Source organism: Amblyomma mixtum, chromosome 3, assembly GCF_055824585.1.
Source record: "Amblyomma mixtum isolate Tamu chromosome 3, ASM5582458v1, whole genome shotgun sequence".
NCBI classification, from domain to species: Eukaryota; Metazoa; Arthropoda; class Arachnida; order Ixodida; family Ixodidae; genus Amblyomma; species Amblyomma mixtum.
In genome coordinates, this window is record NC_143014.1 from 97,154,089 (window position 1) to 97,178,434 (window position 24,346).

Genomic DNA, 24,346 nt, shown 5'->3' on the forward strand with positions numbered 1-24,346 from the left:
TGGGCATTAAAATCTCCAACAACTAGGTATGGCTCTGGCAGCTGTTTAAAAAGTGCTTTGAGATCATGTAGTATGACTGTTAGGTGTGGCTCGAGGTATATAGAACATATTGTTATTGTTTTGAAATGTACAACAGTAACTGCAACAGCTTCAAATCTAGTTTTAAGTTTCGCTTCGTGAGTCGCAACACCACTCTGTACAATAATAGCGACACCTCCAGAGAGCCGACTTGAGTGCTCTCTATCACAGCGGAAGACTTTATATCTTTTCAAAATATTCTTATGTTGAGGTCCTAAGTTTGTTTCCTGTAAGCATAAAGCTACAGGAGAGAATGAGTTTAACATTTCCTTTACATCGCTGTAATTATTCAACAGACCTCGGCAGTTCCAATGAATTAGGAATGCCGTTTTTATTACTTTGGGGAAATAGGGTAAAAGACTTAGGCTCCCGGTTTATTGGGGCCTGTAATTTGAGTTTTCGGTTTTTTGGCACGCTCAAGTGAGCTGTGCCGCCCCTGCATTGTGGATGTGCTGGGGGATGTGTCCATTGCCTCACGGGAGGCGCTGGAGTGCCACGAAGAAGCCGCGGCTGTGCGAGATGCAGACCTCCCCCGACTAGGGGAAGTCTTTGGGGCTGCCGACTCGCGGGCGGGCAAGCCCTTTTCAAGAAATGGCAGGGCAGCTTTCGCCGCGTCTGCCGGGGGCACAGATGGCCCTGCCGCACGCTCACTGTGTGTGGCCTGGGCAGCTGCCAATGGCCGGTGTGGTGCCCCGCCCCAACACACCACATCGGCGAATGTTGATTTTGCACTGAAGGAGAACGTGCCAATGGTATGTGAAAGTCGTTGACGTGCTTCTCTGAATGAAATGTTTTCCTTTGTTTTGAGAGTGATTACTTCTTTTTCGGTTTTCCATGTTGGGCAAGATCTTGAGTAAGCGGCGTGATCTCCTTCACAGTTGGCGCAGTACGGTGCTGCTTCACAGTTCTCAGAGATGTGTTCATGTGAGGCGCATTTCGTGCATGTTTTGCGGCCACGGCAGCTCTGTGAGCCATGACCATATTGCTGGCAGTTGTAACACCGTCGCGGGTTTGGGATGTAGTGGCGGACGTTTATTTTTAGATAGCCAACCTCTATTGCTTCTGGGAGTGTGCTTGAGTTGAAAGTGAGGACTAGATGCTTGGTTGGTATTTCTTTGTTGTCTTTCCTGATTTTGATGCGGTAGACATTGATGACATTGTGGTCCTTGAGACCTTCGAGCATTTCTTGTTCAGTTAGCTTGAGGAAGTCGGCTTCAGAGATTACACCTCGGACTGTGTTTAGGGATCTATGCGCAGTTATTGACACTGGGGTTTCCCCAATTGACGTTATGGTAGATAGTTTTGAATGTTGGGTACTGTCTTTAAGCTCTAGCAGAAGGTCTCCACTAGGCATTTTTTTTTCAGCTTGTAGCCCGTGCCCAAGGCATCGGTTAGGCTTTTTTCAACCCAGAATGGGGATATTGTTCTGGCAGTTATTTCTGTCTCTTCACAGTGCACAACATGAAATTTTAGGAAAATTTCTTTGGATTTCTGGAGGAACTGGGCTGTCACATCGGTCCGCACTCTTTTCGGAGGGCGATCATTTTGTTGGGAAGGGGGAGCCATAAGATATGTGTATTGTTCGGCCACGGTGCCAGCCACCCACCATGGAGCCCAACAAGGGGACGGGACAGGAACTTGCACGCAAGTCCTGCCCACGCCAGCTGTACACCCTAACTATAACCAAATATGGCGTAACACAGGTTGGTTGGCCACACAAGGTTAACCCTAGCCGCCAGGAAAAAAAAAAGGAAAATCTAAGAAGTGAACAGGAGACAGGAGAGTTGTAAGAAAGAGATAGGAAAGTGAAAGATAGAGGGGAGGACAGGAAAAGGCGACTGCCGATTTCCCCCGGTTGGGTCAGGCCGGATGTGACGTCTACAGGAAGGTGGGGCCAAAGTGGTGTGTTGCCTCCGCCGAGGGGCCTTAAAGGTCCAAACGCTCGGCATCGGCTCAACCACCAGGATCCCCTTTTCCCCGGACACGGCGATGCCACGCACGGCTAAGCGCGGATGCTCGGGTCCGTGGTGACGCATTGCTCACCATCATCCCCCTGCGGGGATGTCCCTGCGGATGCTCGGGATACCCCGTGGTGTCGCCACTCACTTAGACGCCCCCCTGCGGGGAGAATTGTGTAGTGACGTCACTACTATTGTACTGTGTGATCATTATGGGAAGTTTGAATTACCCGCACGAATCCATGTGGTTGTGATGTAATGTCACTCTAGACCAATCCCTATTTTCTTGACATGATGCCTATGGTAACAACTATGGCCGTTTCTTCGCTGAACGAGAGACACTATTAATGCTCTTGTGTTAATATATGATGCATTAACATCATATCAGGGGACACTGTAGTGGGAGACGCTGTAGTGGAGGGTTCCGGATTAGTTTAGGCCACATGGGGTACTTGAACATTCACTGACATTGCATAGCATGAGGGCGTTTTTGAATCTCGCTTCCATCAAAATGCAGCTGCAATGGACAGGATTTGAGCCCGTTACCTCGGGGGCTGAAAGAGCACGGCGAACCAATATGACAGCCCTCCCCTGCTCAAATAAAAAGCGCTACATGACGCGTCCAAACCTGGCACTGCTGGTCGTCACGAGGTGCGGAAGCAGCAATTTTTACAAACATACTGTAAATTATCGCCTCGCTTTGAGGTCCTGTACGCAGCATCAACGCTCAGTGGTCCGCACTATATATAATGCAAGCATTCTATAGCCAACCTCCAACACCCTTTTCGGGACCCTTTAATGTAACGAAAACCGTCAAACCTAAAATGCTTAAAAAAACTGCTTTCAAACCACAGCTTACACTCAAGCATTTGAGTTACAGGCTCGTAACAGTCGTGCGAGTGTTTTGTTAACCCAAGTGATCATTTGAAAGCAAGCATATTTAGTATGCAACATAGGCTTCACCAGTTTCTATGCTAATACAACACTTCCAATGAGAGACATGCTGGATGCATGCAAGTGCGATGCTGTCTCTGTCTCACCAGGGCTGCCTTTGTTCGACTGTTTTATTTGCAGACACACATGCACATGAAAAAACGCATTGCAAAGAGTGATTATGGCAATAAAAAAAAGCAAATACCAATTTAAAACAAAGATGATACATCTCACAACCACCTTCTGACAAGCTCTGATGTGTGCTCACATGGTAAAAGTGCACTTTCACTCCACAACATCATGAAGCACAAATCATTCTTGGGCATGGAAAAATAAGAAGCCAGCATGAAATCTTAACGACGCACATCGCATCATTGAAAACAGTAAATGCATGCATTAGTGACACATCAGTGAACCTGTCCGAACTTTTTAGAGCAGTCGTCAATGTGTATTGAAGCGATGTGACCGGCACCTTTCCTCTTTTGTAATTTTGTTTTTTTCATGCCCACTGTCATGTGTGCGCATCTGAGGTTTTAATGCTGAAGAGCATATAAGTGATTTTCATTGAAATACTGTCAGTTGAAAGTCCAGCACTGTCCTGTCTGCTTCACTGTGTCTGTGTCCCTTCCACTGGTTTTACTCATTAACTATGTATCAACACACTCAGCTCTCCACTCTATTCCAGTCGATCCCGCATATATCAAATTATTGTTTATATTTAACAGTCAAAACACACCCTTGAAAACCTATGCAAAAATGTAGCACTACTGTTCGCCTTTATCAAACTGCCATACAGCAGAACACTGGATATATGCAATGGCAAGGCCAACCTGCGATCACTTTTTGCGAGTGCAGCCAGGTCAGCAATCACAGCCTTGGACACCTACTGTCAATGCTAGCCATGTAAAGACGTACCTCAATACGAGGAGAGCGTTGGGTGTGGTTGCGGGTGTGCCTCACAATAATGCGTGCCTTCAGTATGGCGTGCCTATTTTAATAAACGCGACACCGATGCCATGCACAAAAGCCGGCACTCAGTACACCAGCTGTCATGCGTTGAAGCCAACTTAGCTGTCCAAAAACTTGCAGTGGCTTTGCATGCTGCTGCACAGGCTGCAGAAACCAATTGTACCTCAATTTAAACAGAAATTAATGTCTTCATAATGTACTGGTAACAGGATTAGACCTCTTGTAATAGGCAGTGGCTGGTTCCAGAGCAATTTCCACTGCAGCTTCAGTGCGGCGTGAGCTAGGCCTAGTGACAGCCAGCAAGTGGTGAGCTGCCAGCACATCGCTGCAAGAAGCGCATCCGCCACCTAATCAGGCTTCTACAAGAGTGATCCCAAAAATAAGGTCTATGGTCGTTTTGGAAACAGACAGGAAAGCTTATTTTCAATAACTGATTGATACATCATTTTAATGTTTGAGCATTCCTTTGTTTTTCTAAATAATAATCATTTCGGGCAATACATTTTTGCAGCCATTGGGGCAGCTTTTGAATGCCCATGCCATACCAGCTCTCCGCCGTGTCATTGCAGCGTTGGACCTCATCTTTCACCTCATCAACGTCGCCAAAACGCTTTCCAGCCAAATGTTCTCTCAACACAGGAAAGAAGTTTAAGTCAGAGTTCCAACTCCCAACTATATAGTAGGTAGGTGATGGTGTTCCATCCAAGCTGTTGCAGGAGACAGACGGTTTGACGGGTGACGTGGGAGCAAATGTTATCATGGAGAAAGCTTACGCCCTTGCTCAACATTCCTCTTCTCTGAATCAATAAAGTTGACCAACAGTGCCTCCTTTTGATCTCAAAACACTGTTATCATGATTTTAGGGAGCACGGCGCTTGAAGTTTCTCGGCTCGGATGAAGAGGAATGCCGCCCCTCACATGCTTACTGTTTGATCACAGGTATGATAGGAATACTTAGGGTTCGTTACCTGTAACCGTTGAATACAAAAATTGCCCTTTTCCTCTGCACTGCGCCGTAGAAATTAGCAGGAACAGTCATCGCACTGCTGACATGGTTCTGCTGTGAGCATTCGCGGGACCAACCTTGCGTGCGCCTTCCGATATTCCAACTTTGCAGTCAAAATCCTAAGACAGAAACCTTCACAATCTACTGAGAAACCTCAGAAAGTCAAACTCCTTCGAGATACCTAAGGAATCAACGTGCAGAGGCAGGCCATCAAGAGTGGTCCTCCGATAATCATGCATGATTCTTCAATCTTCGCAAGTCTCTCATTGGAAATTGATGGTCTCCCGCTTTCTTCGTCGCCAATTACACTGCGATCAGCTGTAAACTATCTACGCAACTTGCGGACATCTTTTACATCTATGAACAAGTTCCATCAATTCACAATAAATTTTGATAAGCTGAAAGCCTTATCCGTTCAAAAACCAAATAACTGTGCAAACTTTACACCTGGCGGTAGCACCAAATAAGAGCTCCATCATAAACGGCAGCAAAGCTAAGACTGAGTTTTCCAGGTGGCTGAGCTGTGGACTGTTTGAGAGAGGGGGGAGCAATGAACCCAGCAAGGTGGCCAGCAGCAGTGCGAACAGTTTCCTTGCAGCCCCAGCGCTTTGGAGACCTTACTTTTGTGATTACCCTCGTGCTTTACAGATAAGCGTCTATGTTGCAAGTTTAATATAACGGATTATCGATATATCGAACTATTTTGCAATCCTCTTCAAGTTACGACATATCCGGGATGAACTGTATATAACAGAACATGAGTCACCATGCTAAAAGGTAGCTTACTACATTCAACACACTTTTCTTTTTATGCTTGCTGATCTTCATATTGATACATGCATTCGAAGAGACAGAAGTAGTGCATGCACTAGAAGAGGAAGAAGTTAGTTGGCTCTCGCGCGCGCGCTCGAACCACTGAGGGACCGCCGCAGGTTTTTCGTCTCTGCGCTGGTGTTCTTTTTGGCGTTGCACGCTACAATATGTAATATCCTTCACATGTTTCTTGCACTATTAAGAACATCCAAGCCTGCTTTGAGAGCTTAGCTTTCACAGGATTTGATGTTAACCACATATCAATCAAAAGGCCTAATTTCAACCTTTAAGTGCCAAATTTCAATCTTCAATTTCACATCTACGATCCTACTTAGTCAACTGGGACAGCACACCAGATGAAATGCAGATGAAATGTAGCATCTTGCCTGTGTTATAGTCATAGCTGCTATACAACTTACATTCTGCGGGTTGTGTATGCTAGCCTGGCATCTTGCTCCCATTACAGGTTAAGTAGCTCTTCATCCATTTTGCAAACCACCATGTCGCATTTCACCTCTTGAACATAATGCAAACTACATGCAAACATCCCCGACGTGCTGTGCTGTGCCAGTGCACCTTAAAAAATGCCCTAGGAGGTGAAACTGATTAGGAGTGCCCCACTCTGGCATTTTCCGGAGCCCATGTAAACATGCCATACCATACCATTCATGACTTTGTACAGCTCCCTGGCCTGTTGGCATTCCTCTGTCTCAACAAACAACAGCTTGTGCTTGAAAAGCAAGTCTGCTGCAGTGCACAATCTATTGCTCTCAATCCTCGGAGAGGCATGAAAACAACCCAGTGCAGTGACTTCGTATGTCATTCCAAAATGGCTTCCCCCCTTTACATTTCAGCAATTCAGATTGCTGCCATATGTTACTGATCTCATCTATGCCTCTAACATCAGCTCTCCTGCTTATGCTACCTTCTACTCTCCTCCTCATTGGTTCCTCATTTTCAAACCAATGCCAAAGTCACTTTGAGGTAAACCACAAGTGCCATCACAATTAATGAGATGCCCATAGCCTAATTAATTACACACAAGACTGTTCCAGCTTAAATTGATATAGTCTAGATTGAAGACATGAGAGGCTGTCATGTAGACTTACCGGCGCACTTTTACCAGCAGGGTGTGCCCAGTATGGAGCACAAGACAAACTGGTGGTGCCACTGCGGTTCATGTCAAGTTCCCACCACATCAGCACAGCATGGCCAGTGCCACGATTGGTTGCTTTTGTGGGGCAAACAGTGAAATCCTCACACGGCATTGTCTTGGCATCTGTGAAGTCAAACCTGAACACAAATAAAGCATCAATAAATGTCACCAAGGCGTAATAAGCGTCAGATGTAAATCAGCCCTTGAACATTAGAATCAGAACATCCACACTAATACTCATTCACATGGAAACACACAATGGTGCCACTAACAGGCACCCTCTTGTGTTTCCAGAGTGGCATCCAAGGAATATTTTTTTTTCAGGACGCTGAGAAACTTTTCCTCAGGAAGAAATCAAAATGATTAAATAACAGTACAGAACTTCATAAACTCTCAAAAAGCTTAGAAGGGCAATTAACAATGACACAAATGAGAGCTAGAAAAAACAAGAATGTGTTGGCATGAGCAAATAGAAAAGGAGGAAAATCTTTGCAGTAGCCTACTGAATAAAATTCTGCCAACATGCAAGCATGCATGTGGGCATGCGTACTACTGGATGTACTAAAAATGAACTTTCCACCTCAACCAAAAAATTTTGCACAGCTCAGCAATTCAACTAGGCAAGTAAACTCAACAATGGCAGGTGAATGCAAACAGAAAAAAAAAAGAACAAAACAATACGAAAAGGAAAAAACATCTCTCATTCTGTTGCAAATGTGTAGTAAAATCTTTGTAACTCCTAAAGCTCAGCTTGCAACTATAAGCACCAAATGAAAAGTTAATGCAACAATCTAAACACAAATGCAAAAGTATTAAAATAATGACAGGAGAAGAAGAATTATAAAAGCAATTTATTATCAGTTTTGCAGAGCAGTCGTGATGCTTCAGAAGCGATAATTAGCCATACGAACTCCTGGTGCCATATACGGGGTTTAACATTCCAAAGCAGCACATGGGCTATCAGCAATGCTGTAGCGGAGGGCTCCAGACTAATTTCGACTGCCAGAGGTTCTTTAAGCAACACTAACATCGCACAGCACAAGGGCGTTTTGCGTTTCACCTGTATCAATAAATGGCCGCCACAGATAGGACTGAACCAAAACTCTCGACCTCAGCAGCAAAGTGCCCTAACCACTCAGCCACCATGGTGAGTACACAAACATTTAGTCTCCCTCAAATAAAACTTTCACCTTTTCTTGCTCAGATTTCACTTGATGCCAAAAGTACATACATATTCCATTTCATTGCAACAACTAAATCTTTAATCTAACATAAACAAGCTCCTGTGCCAATATAGAAATCACTCTTGTGCCAATACAGAAATCACTCTTGCAATTTGTAGCTTGCTGTAGACTTCAATACACCATCAGTAAACTGGGCTCAGGATTTCCTGGATCTGCTCTGCAGGGCTTCAGAGTCACTTGTCAACCTTGTTTTACTGCACAACTTAACGCAACTGGCGAAAGAACCAACTTGACCTTAACGCGATAGCAGCTCAATTCTAGACCTTTTTCTTGTTATTAATGGAATCATGCGGTGACCATAAAATGGTATCTCTGAATATGCAATGAATTTCACCACAAAACCTCAGAACAAAAAACGAAGGGTTCTTGTTTTTTCCCGTGACATTAATAAAATTTTGGATGCCTTGGATAAAAGATTTTCTGAGTTTGCTTCTTTTCACGAATCTACTGAACACTCTGTGGATTACCTGTGGCATTTTTTCAGAGAGGTGCATACGCAAACGAAATGCATACGCAATTTCGTTTCATGCAAGCAAACAGTACTGCGAAACTCTAACCCCTGGATGGCAAAAGAAATTATTCGGCTGGGACACAGGCTGAATAAAGCCAGAAAGCAGCACAAGCTACACCCATCAGGCAACAGCGCAGATAAGACGCACAGGCTGCATATGCAGCTGGAAACCAAAATCACAAAACCTTAAGATTATTATCAGAGTGCGTCCTTAAAGAATTTTCTTGCTTCATCCCCCAGAAAGCTCTGGCGTCACATTAGCACCAAAACAGAAATGTTCATTTAGCCTTTCCATAAGCAATACAAACACAACGGCCAAAGGAGAAATAGCATAAGCGTTAAACTTCTACTTCAGCTCGGTGTTCACAAGCGATGATAGAATCACTCCTTGCTTCCCATCACTTCATGGCACATCACCTTTAGAAGACATTCATATTTCCGAAGGAGGTGTTTTGTCACTGGTGCTGAGTTCAGATACAACAAAAATTCCTCCAGAACTGACACCATTCCTAAAACATTTCTTGTCTGGTATGTTGAATGGAACCAATTATCTAAAACACTTATACACACTAAATCACTGTCATGCGGTGTAGTCCTGAATGAATGGAAAAATCCAAAAATAATTCCCATACCCAAATCTAACAAGTTACTGGTGTCATCATACAGGCCTATCTCGTTCTGTACATGCACAAAGGTACTTCAACACACAACATTTAAACATATTTGAACTTTCCCAGAAACAATATAATCAACCCATGTCAATACGGTTTCCGGAAAGGCCTTTCAACCACCACATTATTTGAGACCGTTCATGACCTAGCTAGCACGTGCTCTTGATGATCATAGTCAAACAGATATTACATTTCTGGATTTCGAAAAAAGCATTTGACTGTCTCTCCCATCATCCGAGGTTACCTACAAAATTAAAACTGATCCTAAAAAACAATTCTCTACTTGTGTGGCTTCAGGCACATCTTTCCGACAGATACTAAAGCGTTTCTGTAGATGGTTCAAGCTTTTTATACATGCGTATCTCAAGTTCCATTCTAGGCCCTTTTCTTTTTTTAGTATTTATTAATGACATGGAAATATACCCATTCAGATAAGACTTCTCATAGATGACTGCATCCTATATCATGTCATCAATGACCCTAATGACCATTTTAATTTAAATAATTGCCTAGATAAAATACAGTCCTGGTGTTGCATTTGGCAGGTGAATATTAATCCTAAAAAAAACCGTTGCAATGAGAGCTACGTGCAAAAAATATGTCCTATCTTTCATTTTTTGTATCACTGACTGCACATCTCTCATCAACAGCTAAAAGTATTTAAGAATTATAATTACCTCTGACATGAAGCGGAATGAACACACTGAATGCATAAAAAAAAAGGCAATGCAAATGCTTGCATTTTTACGCAGAACACAACTAGATCATGTGGCTTCTGTATGGGACCCACACACAATAACAAATATTACTACGCTAAAAAAGGTGCAAAGAAAATCAAGTAGGTTCATTTCCAACACTTACAGTAGGCCCTGTTCAGCCCTCCTACAAAGCTCAAACTTGCAATCCCGAGAAGTCAGGCGTTCCCACGAAAGGTTAATATTATTCTATCAGCGTTTCCACAACTGCCTAGGTACAAAGACTCATGTGTCGAACCTGTGAACTCATGAATGACAAGGTCACCCCATAGTAAAAAAAAGTAAGAAAATTTTCATGCAAAACAACTGCTTTTCCAAAATCATTCTTCCCTTTTACAGCACCCAACTGGAATGCCCTGCACGCTGACGCTGTGTCATCCCCCAGCGTTACTTCATTCTTGAATGCAATAGCGAAGCTACCAGTTATCCCTTAACTGTAGTATGTAATGTAACCACCATATGTAATCGCCACTGTTTGCGCTTAACTCAGGTGCAGAGTCAATGCTGTGAATGGTGCCTAGTTTTGTCATGCGTGGAAACTTGTACAGTGCGTTGACGTCTTTTTTCTTTCTCTTCTTTTTGCCTTTATTGAAAAGTTGTAAATCCTTACTTTTGTGCTTAAATGTTGCACACTGTACAATCACTGATCGGCTCTTTTATTTTTGTCAAAGATAAATTTTTTTTCATATTTTGTGCATACATTTTTGGTTTTGTTTTACACTCTTTCATTGCTTTCTTGCCCAAGACCTCGCACTGAGGCTGGCAGTACCCGATAAATAACTCCCTTGAGGTACGGTTTACACTACATTCATTCCCTTTAAGATGAACTTGAAGGGACCAGAAAATCTCTTCCTCTTATCAGAAGTTCATAGTAACAAAAGTTCTAAAAAAGACAAGTGAGCATGTTAAGCATGTCCAAATATATGCTAAATGAAAATAATTAATAAAATGGTTTCACAGTGAAAGGGGCAACTGCAATAGGCCATTTATATGCACTATGCATGAAGTGAGCTGAAGACAAAGCATGAAAAGAGCAATTGTTATCCTACTTTAAGATAGCACTGGTCTAGTTTTCTTTTTTCTTTTCCGCCCTCTCTTCTAGAGCACAGTTCTTAGGTGCTGTTCCTGGGTTGGACGGCTTGCCTCATTGGCCTAACAGGGTGCAGAGTAAAGAGAACGCAAGGAGTAATGTGTGAAACGAGGAAATGGCGGCATAGTGAAGAGTAGAGAAGAATAGCATATACAGTCAAGCCCACTTATAACAATATTCAAGTGCCATGGAAATACCATTGTTATAACCAATAATTGTTATAACAGGGTTGTGCCGAAAAAAAGAAAAGATGACAAACTTCAGAGCATTTATTGACAGTAAATACCCAGAGGGGTTTGATTGTTCTAATGCCTGTAAAAGATTGGTAATTAGAACTTCAAGGGACCGGAAAAATGTTCGCTGTACACCGATGACCAAAGCACCGCCATCACTGCGCCAGCGGGAGTTTCGTTCACCTCCACGTCAGAGGAATCAAGACGGCTTTGTGCAAGTGATTCTTAAGGGAAATTCAAGAAGCATGCAGAAGTGAGGGTGCGGTGACAGTTGACAAGAGAAAAACCGCGCTGGCTGCACGCACGTGAACTGCACCAACTGATTGGGGGTACGCATGGCGCGCGTAGCCAATGCAACAATGCAGCAGCTCGCCTGACACGATGACGCCTGCCCCTGGGACACGGGAAATTTGTGAAGAGGGGACCCTGGGGAAGTTAACGAAGAACAGAGGAAGATGGGACAACATACGCGCTGCCAGTGTCAGCCGCAGCTCAGAGTGTAAAAACAAAGAAAAACGCGTCGGCGCATTTTTTTCTGCGAGTGGCGCACCCCTCCCGAACATTAATAATGGACTGCTCCACCAAGGCTCCCTACCATGCTCCCCAATTTCTTTTCTGCATGGGCCTTTTGCTTTCGTGGTGTCGCTACGCCGGCTTAGCCCATTGGTCAGCCCCACACGCGCACGCTTTTGTGTTGTAAGCATGGTTTTGCTGGTGTGGTTGTAGCATTTCCTTGTTTTTTTTTCTAAAATGATTGACACTCAATTACCATATTTAATTGTTATAACCAATACTGTGCCTTGACAGCATTGCTATAAGCAGTTTATTTTACCATAGAACACATGGTAAAGCTGATGGTGCCATGATTGACCATTGTTATACCCAATATATTGTTATAATCAGTATTTTTATACGTGGGCCTGACTGTACATACCATCATCTCCTCGCTGCTGATGTCACCGTTAAAGTATAGAGTAATCCCTCGTTATAACGAAATCGCTTTACTCGAACTATCGCTCTATTCGAAATTTCTTCCAGTCCTGACCCCAACACATGCATTTTAAGCTTCATTACTCGAAGCGCACGAAGATCTTGACCCACTTAGAGCGAAGTGGCGAGCAAAGGCATCGCCGCCGTGGTGGCGACCCTTTGCGCATGCAGTGCCAAATTAATACTGCCGACGAATTAGACTCATGCAGGCATAGAACAGGCCACAAAAGTACCAAACCCACGATCGATGACCTGCCTAGTAATGGCACCAAGAGAGTGCTGAGTGTCCCTTCTCAGCGGGGCCAAATTCCATGGTGCAGCGCGCCCGAACCGTTAATCTCTGTCGGAAGCGCATTCCTAGTGTTCGCCGTGACAGAATCCACATGAAAATAAAGTTTTCCTCGCGCTTCGCGATGCCAGAAAATCGCGGTGTCTTGGATGCAGAAAAGTGGCCGGTCATGCTCGATTCGCGCCATGCGACTAGACAAACGGTCTAAATGCGTGGTAGGGTGACTGAATTTTTTTGTTACGGCGGGGACACGTGTGCGAAAAGCGGGCGCAATTCACCGCAGCGTCCGATCGCAGCTCGCCGCCTGCGTCCAACCTGCTAGATGTCAACGGCGGGCCGCTCGCGGCAAACGCAACAATGGGAAGTGGGAGCCAATGCGAGCGCGCACAGCGGCAGTGTCATGATGATGTAGGGCGCGCTCCTTTGAGCCGGGCCGGCCTGCCCAAGGCCGGTCTCGACACGCTCGCTTTGTCACCCGGTGTTCCTGCAGGTGGCGTCGTTGCCGAAAGCTCCACTCTTGCACAGGCATGCTGTCGTTGCTCGAATCTAGGAGGCAGACTTTGTGGTAGCATGGCTGCTTTCTAGTTTCGTGTTCGAGCGTGAAGTAAGCCGAGCCTACCAGCCTGTCAATCAGCCTGGATCCCGTTTGGATCACAAAAATGAGCTAAAGCTTGTTCTTGACATAGATAATAAACTCTGGTATAAGAAATTTGAAAACTGTTATCTTTGAGGATCGCTGACCAATACTGAGTTGCTGGTAGAAGTAACAAATGTGCTACGAGCAAATTTTGTAGCGAAAGCTACACTGGCCACGAACTTGCGATTGCGCTGTGGCAGTGCTCCGAAGAGGCACAGAGACCGACCTTGAGCCGTTGCCTAGCAACCGCCGCAGCTGGCGGACACGGCGCGGCGTCATCCGCCAGCTTCCTCGCAGTTGTGGCGCAATTAAATCTCGACTGCTTTAGCTTTTATCGCTTATAACGAATTTTTTCGCCATCCCTCTGACTTCGTTATAATGAGGGATTACTGTACGTCACTTGCCAGAGATCGCACCACTATGAGACGGTCGGCAGCTATGAAGCTTGCAGAGAGTGCCGCCGGCTCTCTCAGACTACGGTGATAGTCAAGAGAGCATGAGGTGTAAAGTGGAGAAGGAGGGAACGGCAGCAGTGTGAAAGGTATACGCCATTTTTTGTAGTGAGGAGGAAAACAGCCTCGAACTCGGCGCATGCAGCGCCACATCTCCTCTGGTATGTGCCGGCGGCACGGGCACCAAGGCATAGTACGCAAAATGGTGCATGCAGCGTTGGTGCAGCGGCTACTGAGAATTGCTTGTCCACGCTGATTGGCAGTATGGTGTTTTGTGGTGTTCATGGACTGAGAATATGGCTGGTTTCGTGTAAGTGAACCAAAGAGTGTCATTACTGCACGGCGGAAGGGCCTGCAAGCTGCAGCAGTGGCCAGCGCGACGCCAAAGGGAGGTGCTCCGCTTGCTACTGAGAGGTCTATGTTTTATATTTTGTGGGGCACATGTATCGAGTTATGAACTGTAACTGCATTTGTAATTGCAACTGTTTACACAGCCATAAAGAGAAAGAACTGTATGCACAGCTACCGACCACGCGATGTTCGTGCACCATGGCTCTCCGCAGCATAGCTGCATCACACGTCGATCATTGCCCGGTGCATCCTGTTTCATGTTTATATCTCTCGATGGTGCCTGTCATGACTTAAAAGTGAGCTACCTTCATATTGCATGAAAGGATTTCGATTTAAGCAGGTCGTGTCACGTGCGTATTGTTTGCCATTGTTTATAAGGTTTGTCCCGTCCCTGTGGAAGTAAAACCGTACGTCGTGCATTTTACCTCCGGGGCTATGCCAAAGAACTGGGCTGCTGATCTGCTTCGCCCATTTTGGGGTATTCAGTGGGAATTTTTGCATCTCGCCCTGAATGAAGTCGGTGATCGCGCTGAGCGGTAGCCGCAGAAAGTCTCCTATATAAATGAATTTAGTCAGAAACAAGCACTGGGACTGGGTACCGAAGTCAGGTTACGAGCGTATGAGTGTACTATGGGAACAATCACTAGTGCCGAGATGCTGAACGTGTTGTCCCACTTATAACATTAGTGCTGCATTCATTGCACAATCCCGATTTAATTCTTTTTTCCAGATGGCTAATCATACATACATCGGCTGGAAGTCTTTGAATTGGTGAGTAACGTCAAGGAGTAGCCTGAAATTTGCAGTGCCCATATTATGCCCGTAATGTAATAGCAACGTTCAGTGCAGACCTGTCCACTATGCGTTGGTCTTGGTGCAGGACCGAGATCATACCACTAATAATCTGGCCAAATTTAATGCCAAACGGAGGTAAATTTACCACCACTGTTATGACAAGATCTCAGTAAATTTCACTGTAGCGAAACAACTTCTTAAACAGCATGCGACGCAACCAAAGTTTAAAAATCACTTGCACTGCACTTGTATCACAGGTTCAACATGGGTACCGAATTTCCTTCTGTGCGCCTGTCAGCCATGAAATGGGATGGACATATCTGAGAGTTCGTAACTGGTACAAAGACTTTCTTGTTTAAGCAAGATGTCTAATGGCAATTTAATTCCAGGTCGGCAGGAAAGCAGTGTAGCAGAAGCATGTTGCGACCACATTGGGAGTGTCGTATGCTTTCCGCATGCACTCTCGGTGATCCACTTCACACTTCTTTTGATTATTCGTGCATTCCATGATCAAACAGTATTGTCCCGACAACCTAGCCACTGAGAACGACATTAATAAAGGGATATAAACCTTTTAACGGCAAAAGAGTGCCAAAAAAGGCTGCTCTGCAATGCATAAGAGTGTGACTGCACAGCGCACTCGAGACTGTTAACAATGTACCGACGGAACCAGAAATGGCTGTTGATGCCAAATCTATGGGGTTAGAGAGTATGTTCCTCCTTCGCAGCTTGACTTCAGTAAAATGGTCTATAGAAAAGCTCTCTGGCCATTCGCCTGAGACAAGGCTCATCGGAGGTGGACCACTGTGCACACTGCCCAAGTGGAAACCCAGGGCCTGCTCCGTTTGGCACTCCGTTCCATATGTGGTCACCTGAAGTTCAAATACCACAGCAGCAGGGTAATCATCGGCTAATTTTTTCTCCCTGCATCCAATAGCGACTGCTATTTCTGTGCGTTTTTCTCCTGTATTTTACTTTCCATCTCAATCCAAGTCTCTCTCTACCTCATTCCTTCTGCTGCATAGACAATGCATGCGATGCTGATATCTCGCCATCTCTGCGCTGCGATAATGCGTGTTCCAACATCACATCATCTGAAAAAGTGGCCCCCGAGTTTCTAAGCCCCAAGTCAAGGAGCGGTTCCAAGTTCATGTTTTGTCACCCCTCAAGTCAAGCTCTCCCCTGGCAGCAAGCCGTAGCCGACTGGGAATACGCGCTGCCGGTTTGGCGGCAATGGCAACGCGCACTTCAATCCAGCCAGGGCACAGGAGGCGGCGCCTATGGTTCGGCACTACTTGCACTGAATACTGCATTTGTGCAGCAAGTTTTATATCTGTAATGCCGGTATTCTCACACAACTCAAGTGCAAGCATGGTGTGAGTACCGAAATAGTGAGGTGAGCAATGCACCTAGCCTTGCAGCGCTTAAAGCTCAGCTGTCTCGCGGACAAGTCAGCGATGATTTTCCACCGGATGAAGCACACGTGTCTTGTACCTTTCCCAGGGTTTTCAGTGGATAATATACCACAAATGTGGAGAATTTTTTTTGAAACTTTCACCTCTGACAGTACACGATTACTTCTTCAAGATGCCAAATCAAAACAACAGAAGCTGCTCCTCGTATGCGACAACGGAAAACGTCGATCTAGTGTGCTACTTCGTTTCGCAGTGCTTATAGGACATTCGGTATTTTGAGCATATAACAAAATGACAGATTTATCTTGAGGTAAATCACGTAAACGATGTGATCACAGACTCCTAAACCGCATTTCTCACTCAATTATGCTTCATCATTGTCAATCGTCTGCTCCACAGAGTAGACCCGATTAACGAGCTTTCCACCTTCAATCAAGCCCACTTTCCAAAATAGCTGTCAAGTTGGCAGATCTTCTTGAAGTCGTACTGCAGACGGTACATTGCGACGCACTGCAGATGCAGCGTGAAAGTTTTGCACATGAATGGATGAGAGATGGAATGCGGCGGCAAAAGAAGAAAGCGCAAAGTGGGTATCTCCAGTTTCTATTTTTCTGCCAGAGATGGTGCTCTGCGTCAGGAGCAGTTAAAGGAGCAGTAGCGCCGCTTGGCGGTGCTTTCGGAGCCTTTTCAGTCTGTGGGAAGCAACACGCAGCACATGACACGCATGCGACACAGAGATCTGACCATGTCAGATCTATGCGCCAGCACAGGAACGATGGTGCACTGCTTTTTATGCACAGACAAGAAACCATGCTCCCGCAAGATGGCTTCCCTGCAGTTTTTTAATGAAGGTGTGCAGAAGTTATCTTGTAGGGGTGGGCTTCCTTGCGTGGAAGCATTTCACACATTTTTTTTCTTTCCTTGACACTGTCGCGAGGACACACTGAGAGTGCCGTAGCACGGTGCAGCGAAAGTTAGTCTTAACTGAAGAACACACGAAACGGATTTTCCTTACATTGAGTCCTATGGAAAATAACCTAATGGTTACACTGTTCATTTTATCCATGAATTCGTCTTAACGGAAGTCTACTGTATATGACAATGTTCTGAGGATCTTACTGCCGATTTCAAGGCACACATAAAACTTAGCAAGCAACTGCTGGCATGTAAATATTACAGAAGCAATGGGCATTCCAGGCCCAACAAAACTTCCCACGCCAGCCACTATCCAAAGGCACTCAATTAAACTGCAAAAAGCACCTATTTCATCTCAACCCTCAGGCCTAACACAACTTCCCATTACAGCCACCATCCACAGAAGGCAATGAATCAAACTACGAAAGGCACTGATTTCATTTGGTCACACTTCACGATTAAGCGTGGACAAAGAGACAGACATTTTAAAAATTTTTCAATGCATAAACATGCCACACAAGACATTTACTCACCTAAATATGGGCAGTGGTTCAGTGACCGAAACAAAGTCAGATTCCTGCAGCTGGTTAAGCTGAATGTCATGCACTGCTGATGTCCCAGGACAAGACTGCACCGACTGAGGAACTTTGATTTGGAGCTCAGGGCTCACGCAGATAGAATTCAGTGTCCGGTGGCTTCTCAAGAACGGTGAATGCACCACTTGCGCATACACTGTTGCAGCATGGGGCACAACAACACAAGTTGGCTGCAAGGAGAAGGGAAGAGAGTGATAAGCTAAGAATGCAAAACTAACCTGTATACTACAAAACTGCATAAATATCAGCAGCACATGACCATGCATTGAGCTCTTGCTGGAATTTAAACATTCAGTGATAAATAAGTGTGAAAAGCCATTGATTTCGCTTTTGAATGAGATGATGTATGCCAATTACTTTTTTTGCTATGCTGCTGTTCTTAACTAAAAAAAAAAAAGTGCTACCAAGTGACCCCCCCCTTCCCTGAGTAGCTATACTTGCAAGTGACTACCAATTTCTCTCAGAGCTAATTAACCAAGGGTTCATGAATTTCAAAAACTCTCATAAGCTTTCATAGCCATCAATGACTGAATCAACAAAAAAGTATTTGCCTTCCCTGTCTAGGTTGGATTGGCGCACGATGGAAGGTAGCCTGACGGGCACACATTGCACTCTTCGAGTGTTCACACAAATTAGTTCCACCCATGGCAGTCCGCTAGGCTATCAAGAACACCGTACAAAACGGTTACTTAGCATATACACCACAGATGGATTCTAAAAGGCAGTTGATTAAAGTTAGGGCTTTGTTCTGGCACAGACAAGAAAGTTACAATTGACTTTGCGGGTTGGAAAATAAAAGACACAAGTACACCCAGCACATACATAAATTTTCCCGTGCATAGCCCTCATTTCTTTCTGAATTAAAAAAGAAAGTATACCAAGCAATAATTTTGCAAGAAAAGAACAAAACACACAGACATATCAGTATCATTACTTTTTTTTGTCCTGTGTTGCGTGGTCTTTTCTAGTGTCAGTCACGGACCAACTGTCCCAGCAATCTTCCTTCACACAATTTAACACATTAAAAGCAAAGCAAACAAAGGGAACAAGAAAATTTCCCTGAATAATGGAACACAGAAAACTGGCAAATAAAGCTGATCACAAAACAGCACATGAAAGCATTAACATCTTGCTACCAACATGCCTTCCTCACAACAGCTGCAGTGCACAACTTTTACGAAGTCATCATCATCACCATGCACCAGCAATGCAAATGTAGGTATTCAAGTGCTATTGGGGGCATAAGGCTCCAAGACACGTAAGCACCAACTGATCTGCTTAGCTTTTTCACCTGCCTCCGACTCGAGGCCACAATTGCAGAGGAGCAAGTAGAAACCACGTTCTCTAAGTTAAGCAAGTTAAATCAGATGTTTGCTGGCACGTATCACATCTATGCACATAGATCACTAACTATTGTGCGTCCCTAAGACTTCTGTCCGCCACAAGACACCAAAAAGCAAAAACTACCTCTATGAACTTATAGCCATCCATCATTTAGAACATGATAATAACAAGCAGAAAATTTTGAGGCAACACTAGTAGTATTGCAGTAGGTTTACTGAGAATGAACACTTTGCACAAGAACTAGTAAGATGAAACAAGAAATAGCAATAGCAAGCAAGACAACAGTCTATAAGTATGGCAGTTTTGTGCAAAACTCATCATGTCGCCATGATCAAGGAAAGCCAGTTCACACACAGAAGTTAGGACACCAGAGGTATCCACTGCACATCTTGCAGGAGGACTGAACAATGGCCAAGGAGGAGATTGTGTCAAAACATCTCCAATTAGACATTTTATTTAAAGACAAGACTTGTTCTCAGTTGTCGTCACTGCCTTGAAATACTATTGTAACACAAAGCACATAAGCTAACATACTTGAAAAATTTTCAAAACAATACCGCACTGAAAGACTCATGAGCACTCCTGCAAGCCACGTTTGTGGCCCCTAAAGAAAAGAGCTGGAGTTCCTAGGTCGCACATCCCTAAACACGCTCATGCACACAAGTGCTGCACCTGCAGTCAGTTCTGTGAATGGTCATTCATTTCTCATTTTGCAATTACTGTTTAAAGTGTCCATGTTCCTTCAATCAACCTTCAGCAGCCAGAGAGTACTCATGTTGCTGCTGCAGCTTGTCCTTGTTGTTTTCAAGCTATGAATCATTAAGTGTTTCAAACACTACCGGCTTTATAAAGGCTCAACCTACTAAAATAAATATATCAAACTAAATGTCTCCTAACACAGCATGCATCCAGAAAAATATCTCCGACTGCCCCATAGGGACCGCATGTCCTAGTATATGGTGCAGCAACTTACCCCCAACTCAGTGGCTTTCACACAGAGTGCAAAAAGACAAGAGGTCAAGACGGCACATAAAGCAAGGATTCAAGTGTAACCAGCAATCTCGCGAGAGTATTCTGCACTATCGCCAGGAAAAGTCTGTTGGCTGCGCTAGTGTCTTTACTAGAAAAAATAATAATGCAAGAAATACGACAAGTCACAGCGTTGCTTCTGTGTTCTTGTCCTCATTTTTCTCGGGATATTTTTTCCACTACCCTCAAATTCTATCTTGACATCTCTGGGTTCTATCATAGAGCCCATAAACAATGCAGCAAAAAGTGAGTACTGCAAGAGCAAATAAACATATATTTACCGAAAAATTAAAGTAAGTGTGATACCGTGTTTCAAGGAAAAAATTTTTTCGCCCGCTTTCATAATCAGTTTAGTTTTTCATTGTTAGCATGTATCGACAGTGAAATGAATGCTATAACAGTAATTCAAAAATACTTTAAAAACGAATTGGCTAGGGACACCTATAGTTGCACTGCACTCACTCTGCTGTTGCGCAATTTTACGTTCCTGCTTCTCTGGCGTATTTCAAAAATCTGAGTCTTGTGTGTTCAATGTGTTTTGTTTTGTTCGGCAAAAGATGGAGTCTCCCTGTCTGCATCAGTGGGTGTCTGAGGTCATGGAGATGCGTCAATACATACAACCACACTACTTAACCCACCAATAGCACCATTTTACTATGTCCTTGGCTTACGTACGTGCACCAATTTTTTTGTGCGAAAGCACTACTTCACATCTAACCTGCTCACAGAGTTTGTGTGAAGCTTGACCGTGAAGGTGACCTAGGCAAAACCTAGCATAGTCACAGCCCATGCAGATATAAAATAAATATTGCTGCAACTGGGTTTCGAACCCACAGCGACGCGAACAGATCAGCTTTGCTGGCCACTGCACGAAGGCACTATGCTATCTTCACAGCCAATCATGTCTCGTGTTAAACTGCAACACCCTCTCGCACTGTGCATTGCACATCGTCGTCTCACTAACTTCCATTGGCGAAGTGAACAGATCAGATCAGCTTAACCTCGATCTGAGCTTAACCCAAGCCTAATATCGTCACCAGATGTGCCGACGGCCCAGCAAAGCAAGACTATGAGCCAACCAGGCTAAACATGTTTTCGCATGTCTACTCGGTTTAACTACGTTCAAAACCTCCCATTGTTTCCTCTGACTGAACGCAACTCCTACTCACTAGCCAGTTAGCTGTGGCGTGCATGTCAAGGATACTGACTTTTACAGGTTTAAACTGAATACCAAGAAATTAATCTGGCATACTTGTATCATTTTTTTTCTCCCCGACTTAAAACAGAAAAATCCAGCCTCTACTTATGGCACAAGTCACTGCAATAATGCAAGAAATTCTCCACACTTCTGTTATTGTGCTGTGATAACACAGCCTTCATGAATAGAGGTAATAGTCATAACTGAGCCTCTTTGAGGTACAAAGTGACAGAACCTGACCATTATAACAGCTACAGAAGTTTCTACATGTTTTGAGCATGCCAACCAAGGGTGAGGTGTAACTACTGCTGGTTGAAATACTTACTTGCACTGCAGTGCAGAATTGTTCACAGACAGCGAGTGTTTTAAACCCACCCACATCCACCTGTTTGTTCAGCATTCTTCCAAGCCATTAGGGAGTCACACTGTTACACCACAAAAGTCAAGTGAAATAATGTGCCACCACTGCTTGCTTTCTTGCTTAAAAAAAAAAAGGAGTGCACCACCGAAAATAATAAATGAAGACATAGCAGGATGCCACATGGCTGGCCAAATGTCAGGTGCATCCCACGCGGCACATCGGCAGCGGTATACATGCTGCATTGTATGTGCCCTTGTAGCTTCCAACACCATTCCAGTGCTGAGAGGAGAAAGTCTCAAAAACAAAGAAAACGGCACTCCCGTAAGTAATAGTTTAGAAGCCATATAAACACTGGTTTGGTTTATTGGGGTTTAATGTCCCAAAGCAACTCAGGCTATGAGGGACGCCGTAGTGAAGGGCTCCGTAAATTTTGGCCACCTGGGGTTCTTTAACGTGCACTGACATCGCACAGTACACGAGCCTCTAGAATTTCGCCTCCATCGAAATTCAGCCACCGCGTCCGGGATCGAACCCGCGTCTTTCGAGTCAGCAGCCGAGCACCGTAACCACTGAGCCACCGCGGCGGGGCATATAAACACTGTTAAAGTGCAATGTAAAGTTTAGTGGCCATATAACAAGATGGTTAGTTGGTGTGTTGGGGTTTTATGGCACACAAGCAGCTGAGGATACCATGTGCCAAACATGGAGTTGGAAAGATCTCCCATAAAAAGGCAAAATTTAGGCTTCCCCTGGGTGACATTAACAGTGACTTAACATAATGTACCTAGTAGTGTTCCCTCATACATATGTTCACAGACAGGAGATGCTCAGAAAAATCATAGGGGCTAGACCAATAAGCAACAAAAGCAAGCCCTACATTACAGGCAACAGTGACAGCCTGGCCAAACTACTATATCACAAATCACACAACCAAAAGTATGAATGTCTGCCAAAAGAACAGTTAATGCCCAACATCCACGAACCGCATATTCCTGAACATTAAAGGCCTCATTTCTGCACTTCCGTCTATGTCGTCCTTCTTCAACTTGTCCGCTGTCTTTTTGCGCTCGTTCATCAAAAATCATGGATGACCAACTAGCCCGACAGCAAGCGTTACTCAAACTCATCTCTTGTTCTACTACACCCCTCAATAGTCAACAGCCATGATTCCAGTTTCACAAATTCCACCACCGCCTTCAACATGCAATTCACCATTCCTCCTTCAAACATTTGAACAGCTCCACAGGGAACAGCGCCGACCTAACCAAAATTTTAAGAAACAGATTAACACCGCGCAACGGAATGAGTACAAGAAGGAACATGAAACACAGGACGGGCGCTGACCACCAATTTTTTATTGCGTCATAAAAACCAGCACAATATGTACCATTTTTTCCGGACCACGTGATACACTGTCAGCCAGTGGACATAGCAAAGGAACGCCTCACACGCTTGGCGATCACTACACAGCTCAAAAGAACCCATGACAAGCGCATGCACTAACATGCTGTAGCATTACTAAAATAATGATAAATGAACCACAGATAAAACGTGTGCATGACCCAGCTACAGCCTTCGACAACTGCAGCTCTGAAAAGCGAGAAAATGAGTACGGCAAAGCAAACGAAATATTTGGGCTATATAAAACACTTAAGTGGGCGAGAAGGCGCAAATGCATGAGAATCGAGCATGTGCCTCTACCATTACCATCAGCAGTGCCAGGGGCAGTATCGAGTTGATGAAACGCGACGATGAAAAGGGGTGCAAAGTAGAGTACAAAAAAAAAATTATGAAAACTTGCTAGGCAATAGGCACAGTTAGTAGGATAAAATAAAATAAAAAATAAAAGCAAACTCAAAGAGAGATTCTCAGTGGGCTATGGGTGTGTAAAGATATAACCTTTTATTAGCAAATATACCAGACCACTCAGGATGTCCATGAATAAATTCTTCCCAACCTTTCACAATATAAAGCAGTGAAATAAACAATTAGATAATAATACCAGAAAAAACAGTGCTTGTATTCACTAACTTAACCCTAAAATAATTACCTCTCTAAACAGTAGCCATATTTTTCTAAAAAAATCTACCAGTCTTTTACACCTCTACAAAACAGCATTAGCAAGGACAAAATCCTGAGTTCATTAACATTGCAATAGCCTGGGTATTCCAAGGTTGACAAGGCAATATGAGAAAAGAAAAGAAAAAGGGAACAGAAGCCTACCTCCAAGAGCTCCTCCCGTGCATGGACGAGTGTTTCAATGGCACCTTCACCGATCAGCTCAGTGTCAAAAACTTCCGTCACAAGAATGTTGGCTCTTTCTTCCATATCTTTCCCTGTTGAACAATGAATGTAATGATGATCACAGTGGTTGCCCCACAATTTTAAAGGGACACCAAGGACAAATAAACCCTTTGTGGCTTGCAGGGTCAGAAATTTCCCACTTTTCAGTTCGCCTTTGAATGCTCCACAACATGTCACCTTGTGAAGGGACAGAGAAGCAATTCTTGCACTTCTGAGAGTAATCAGTTGGTGTGACTAAGAGAAACAAAACACT

General features: G+C 44.3%; 1 protein-coding gene across 3 annotated transcripts in view; it reads right to left on the bottom strand.

Moving 5' to 3' along the window:
* The window catches only part of LOC149351071 (protein arginine N-methyltransferase 7-like), a 63,610-nt gene that overhangs the window by 26,362 nt on the left and 12,902 nt on the right, over positions 1-24,346 (bottom strand). For all 3 annotated transcript variants that reach the window (XM_089580275.1, XM_089580277.1, XM_089580276.1), the window contains 3 exons: positions 24,013-24,125; positions 17,795-18,027; positions 6,867-7,050 (listed from right to left, as the gene is read on the bottom strand). In XM_089580275.1, the coding sequence (XP_089436401.1) occupies positions 6,867-7,050; positions 17,795-18,027; positions 24,013-24,125 (530 nt within the window). The remainder of the gene's footprint in view (positions 1-6,866; positions 7,051-17,794; positions 18,028-24,012; positions 24,126-24,346) is intronic.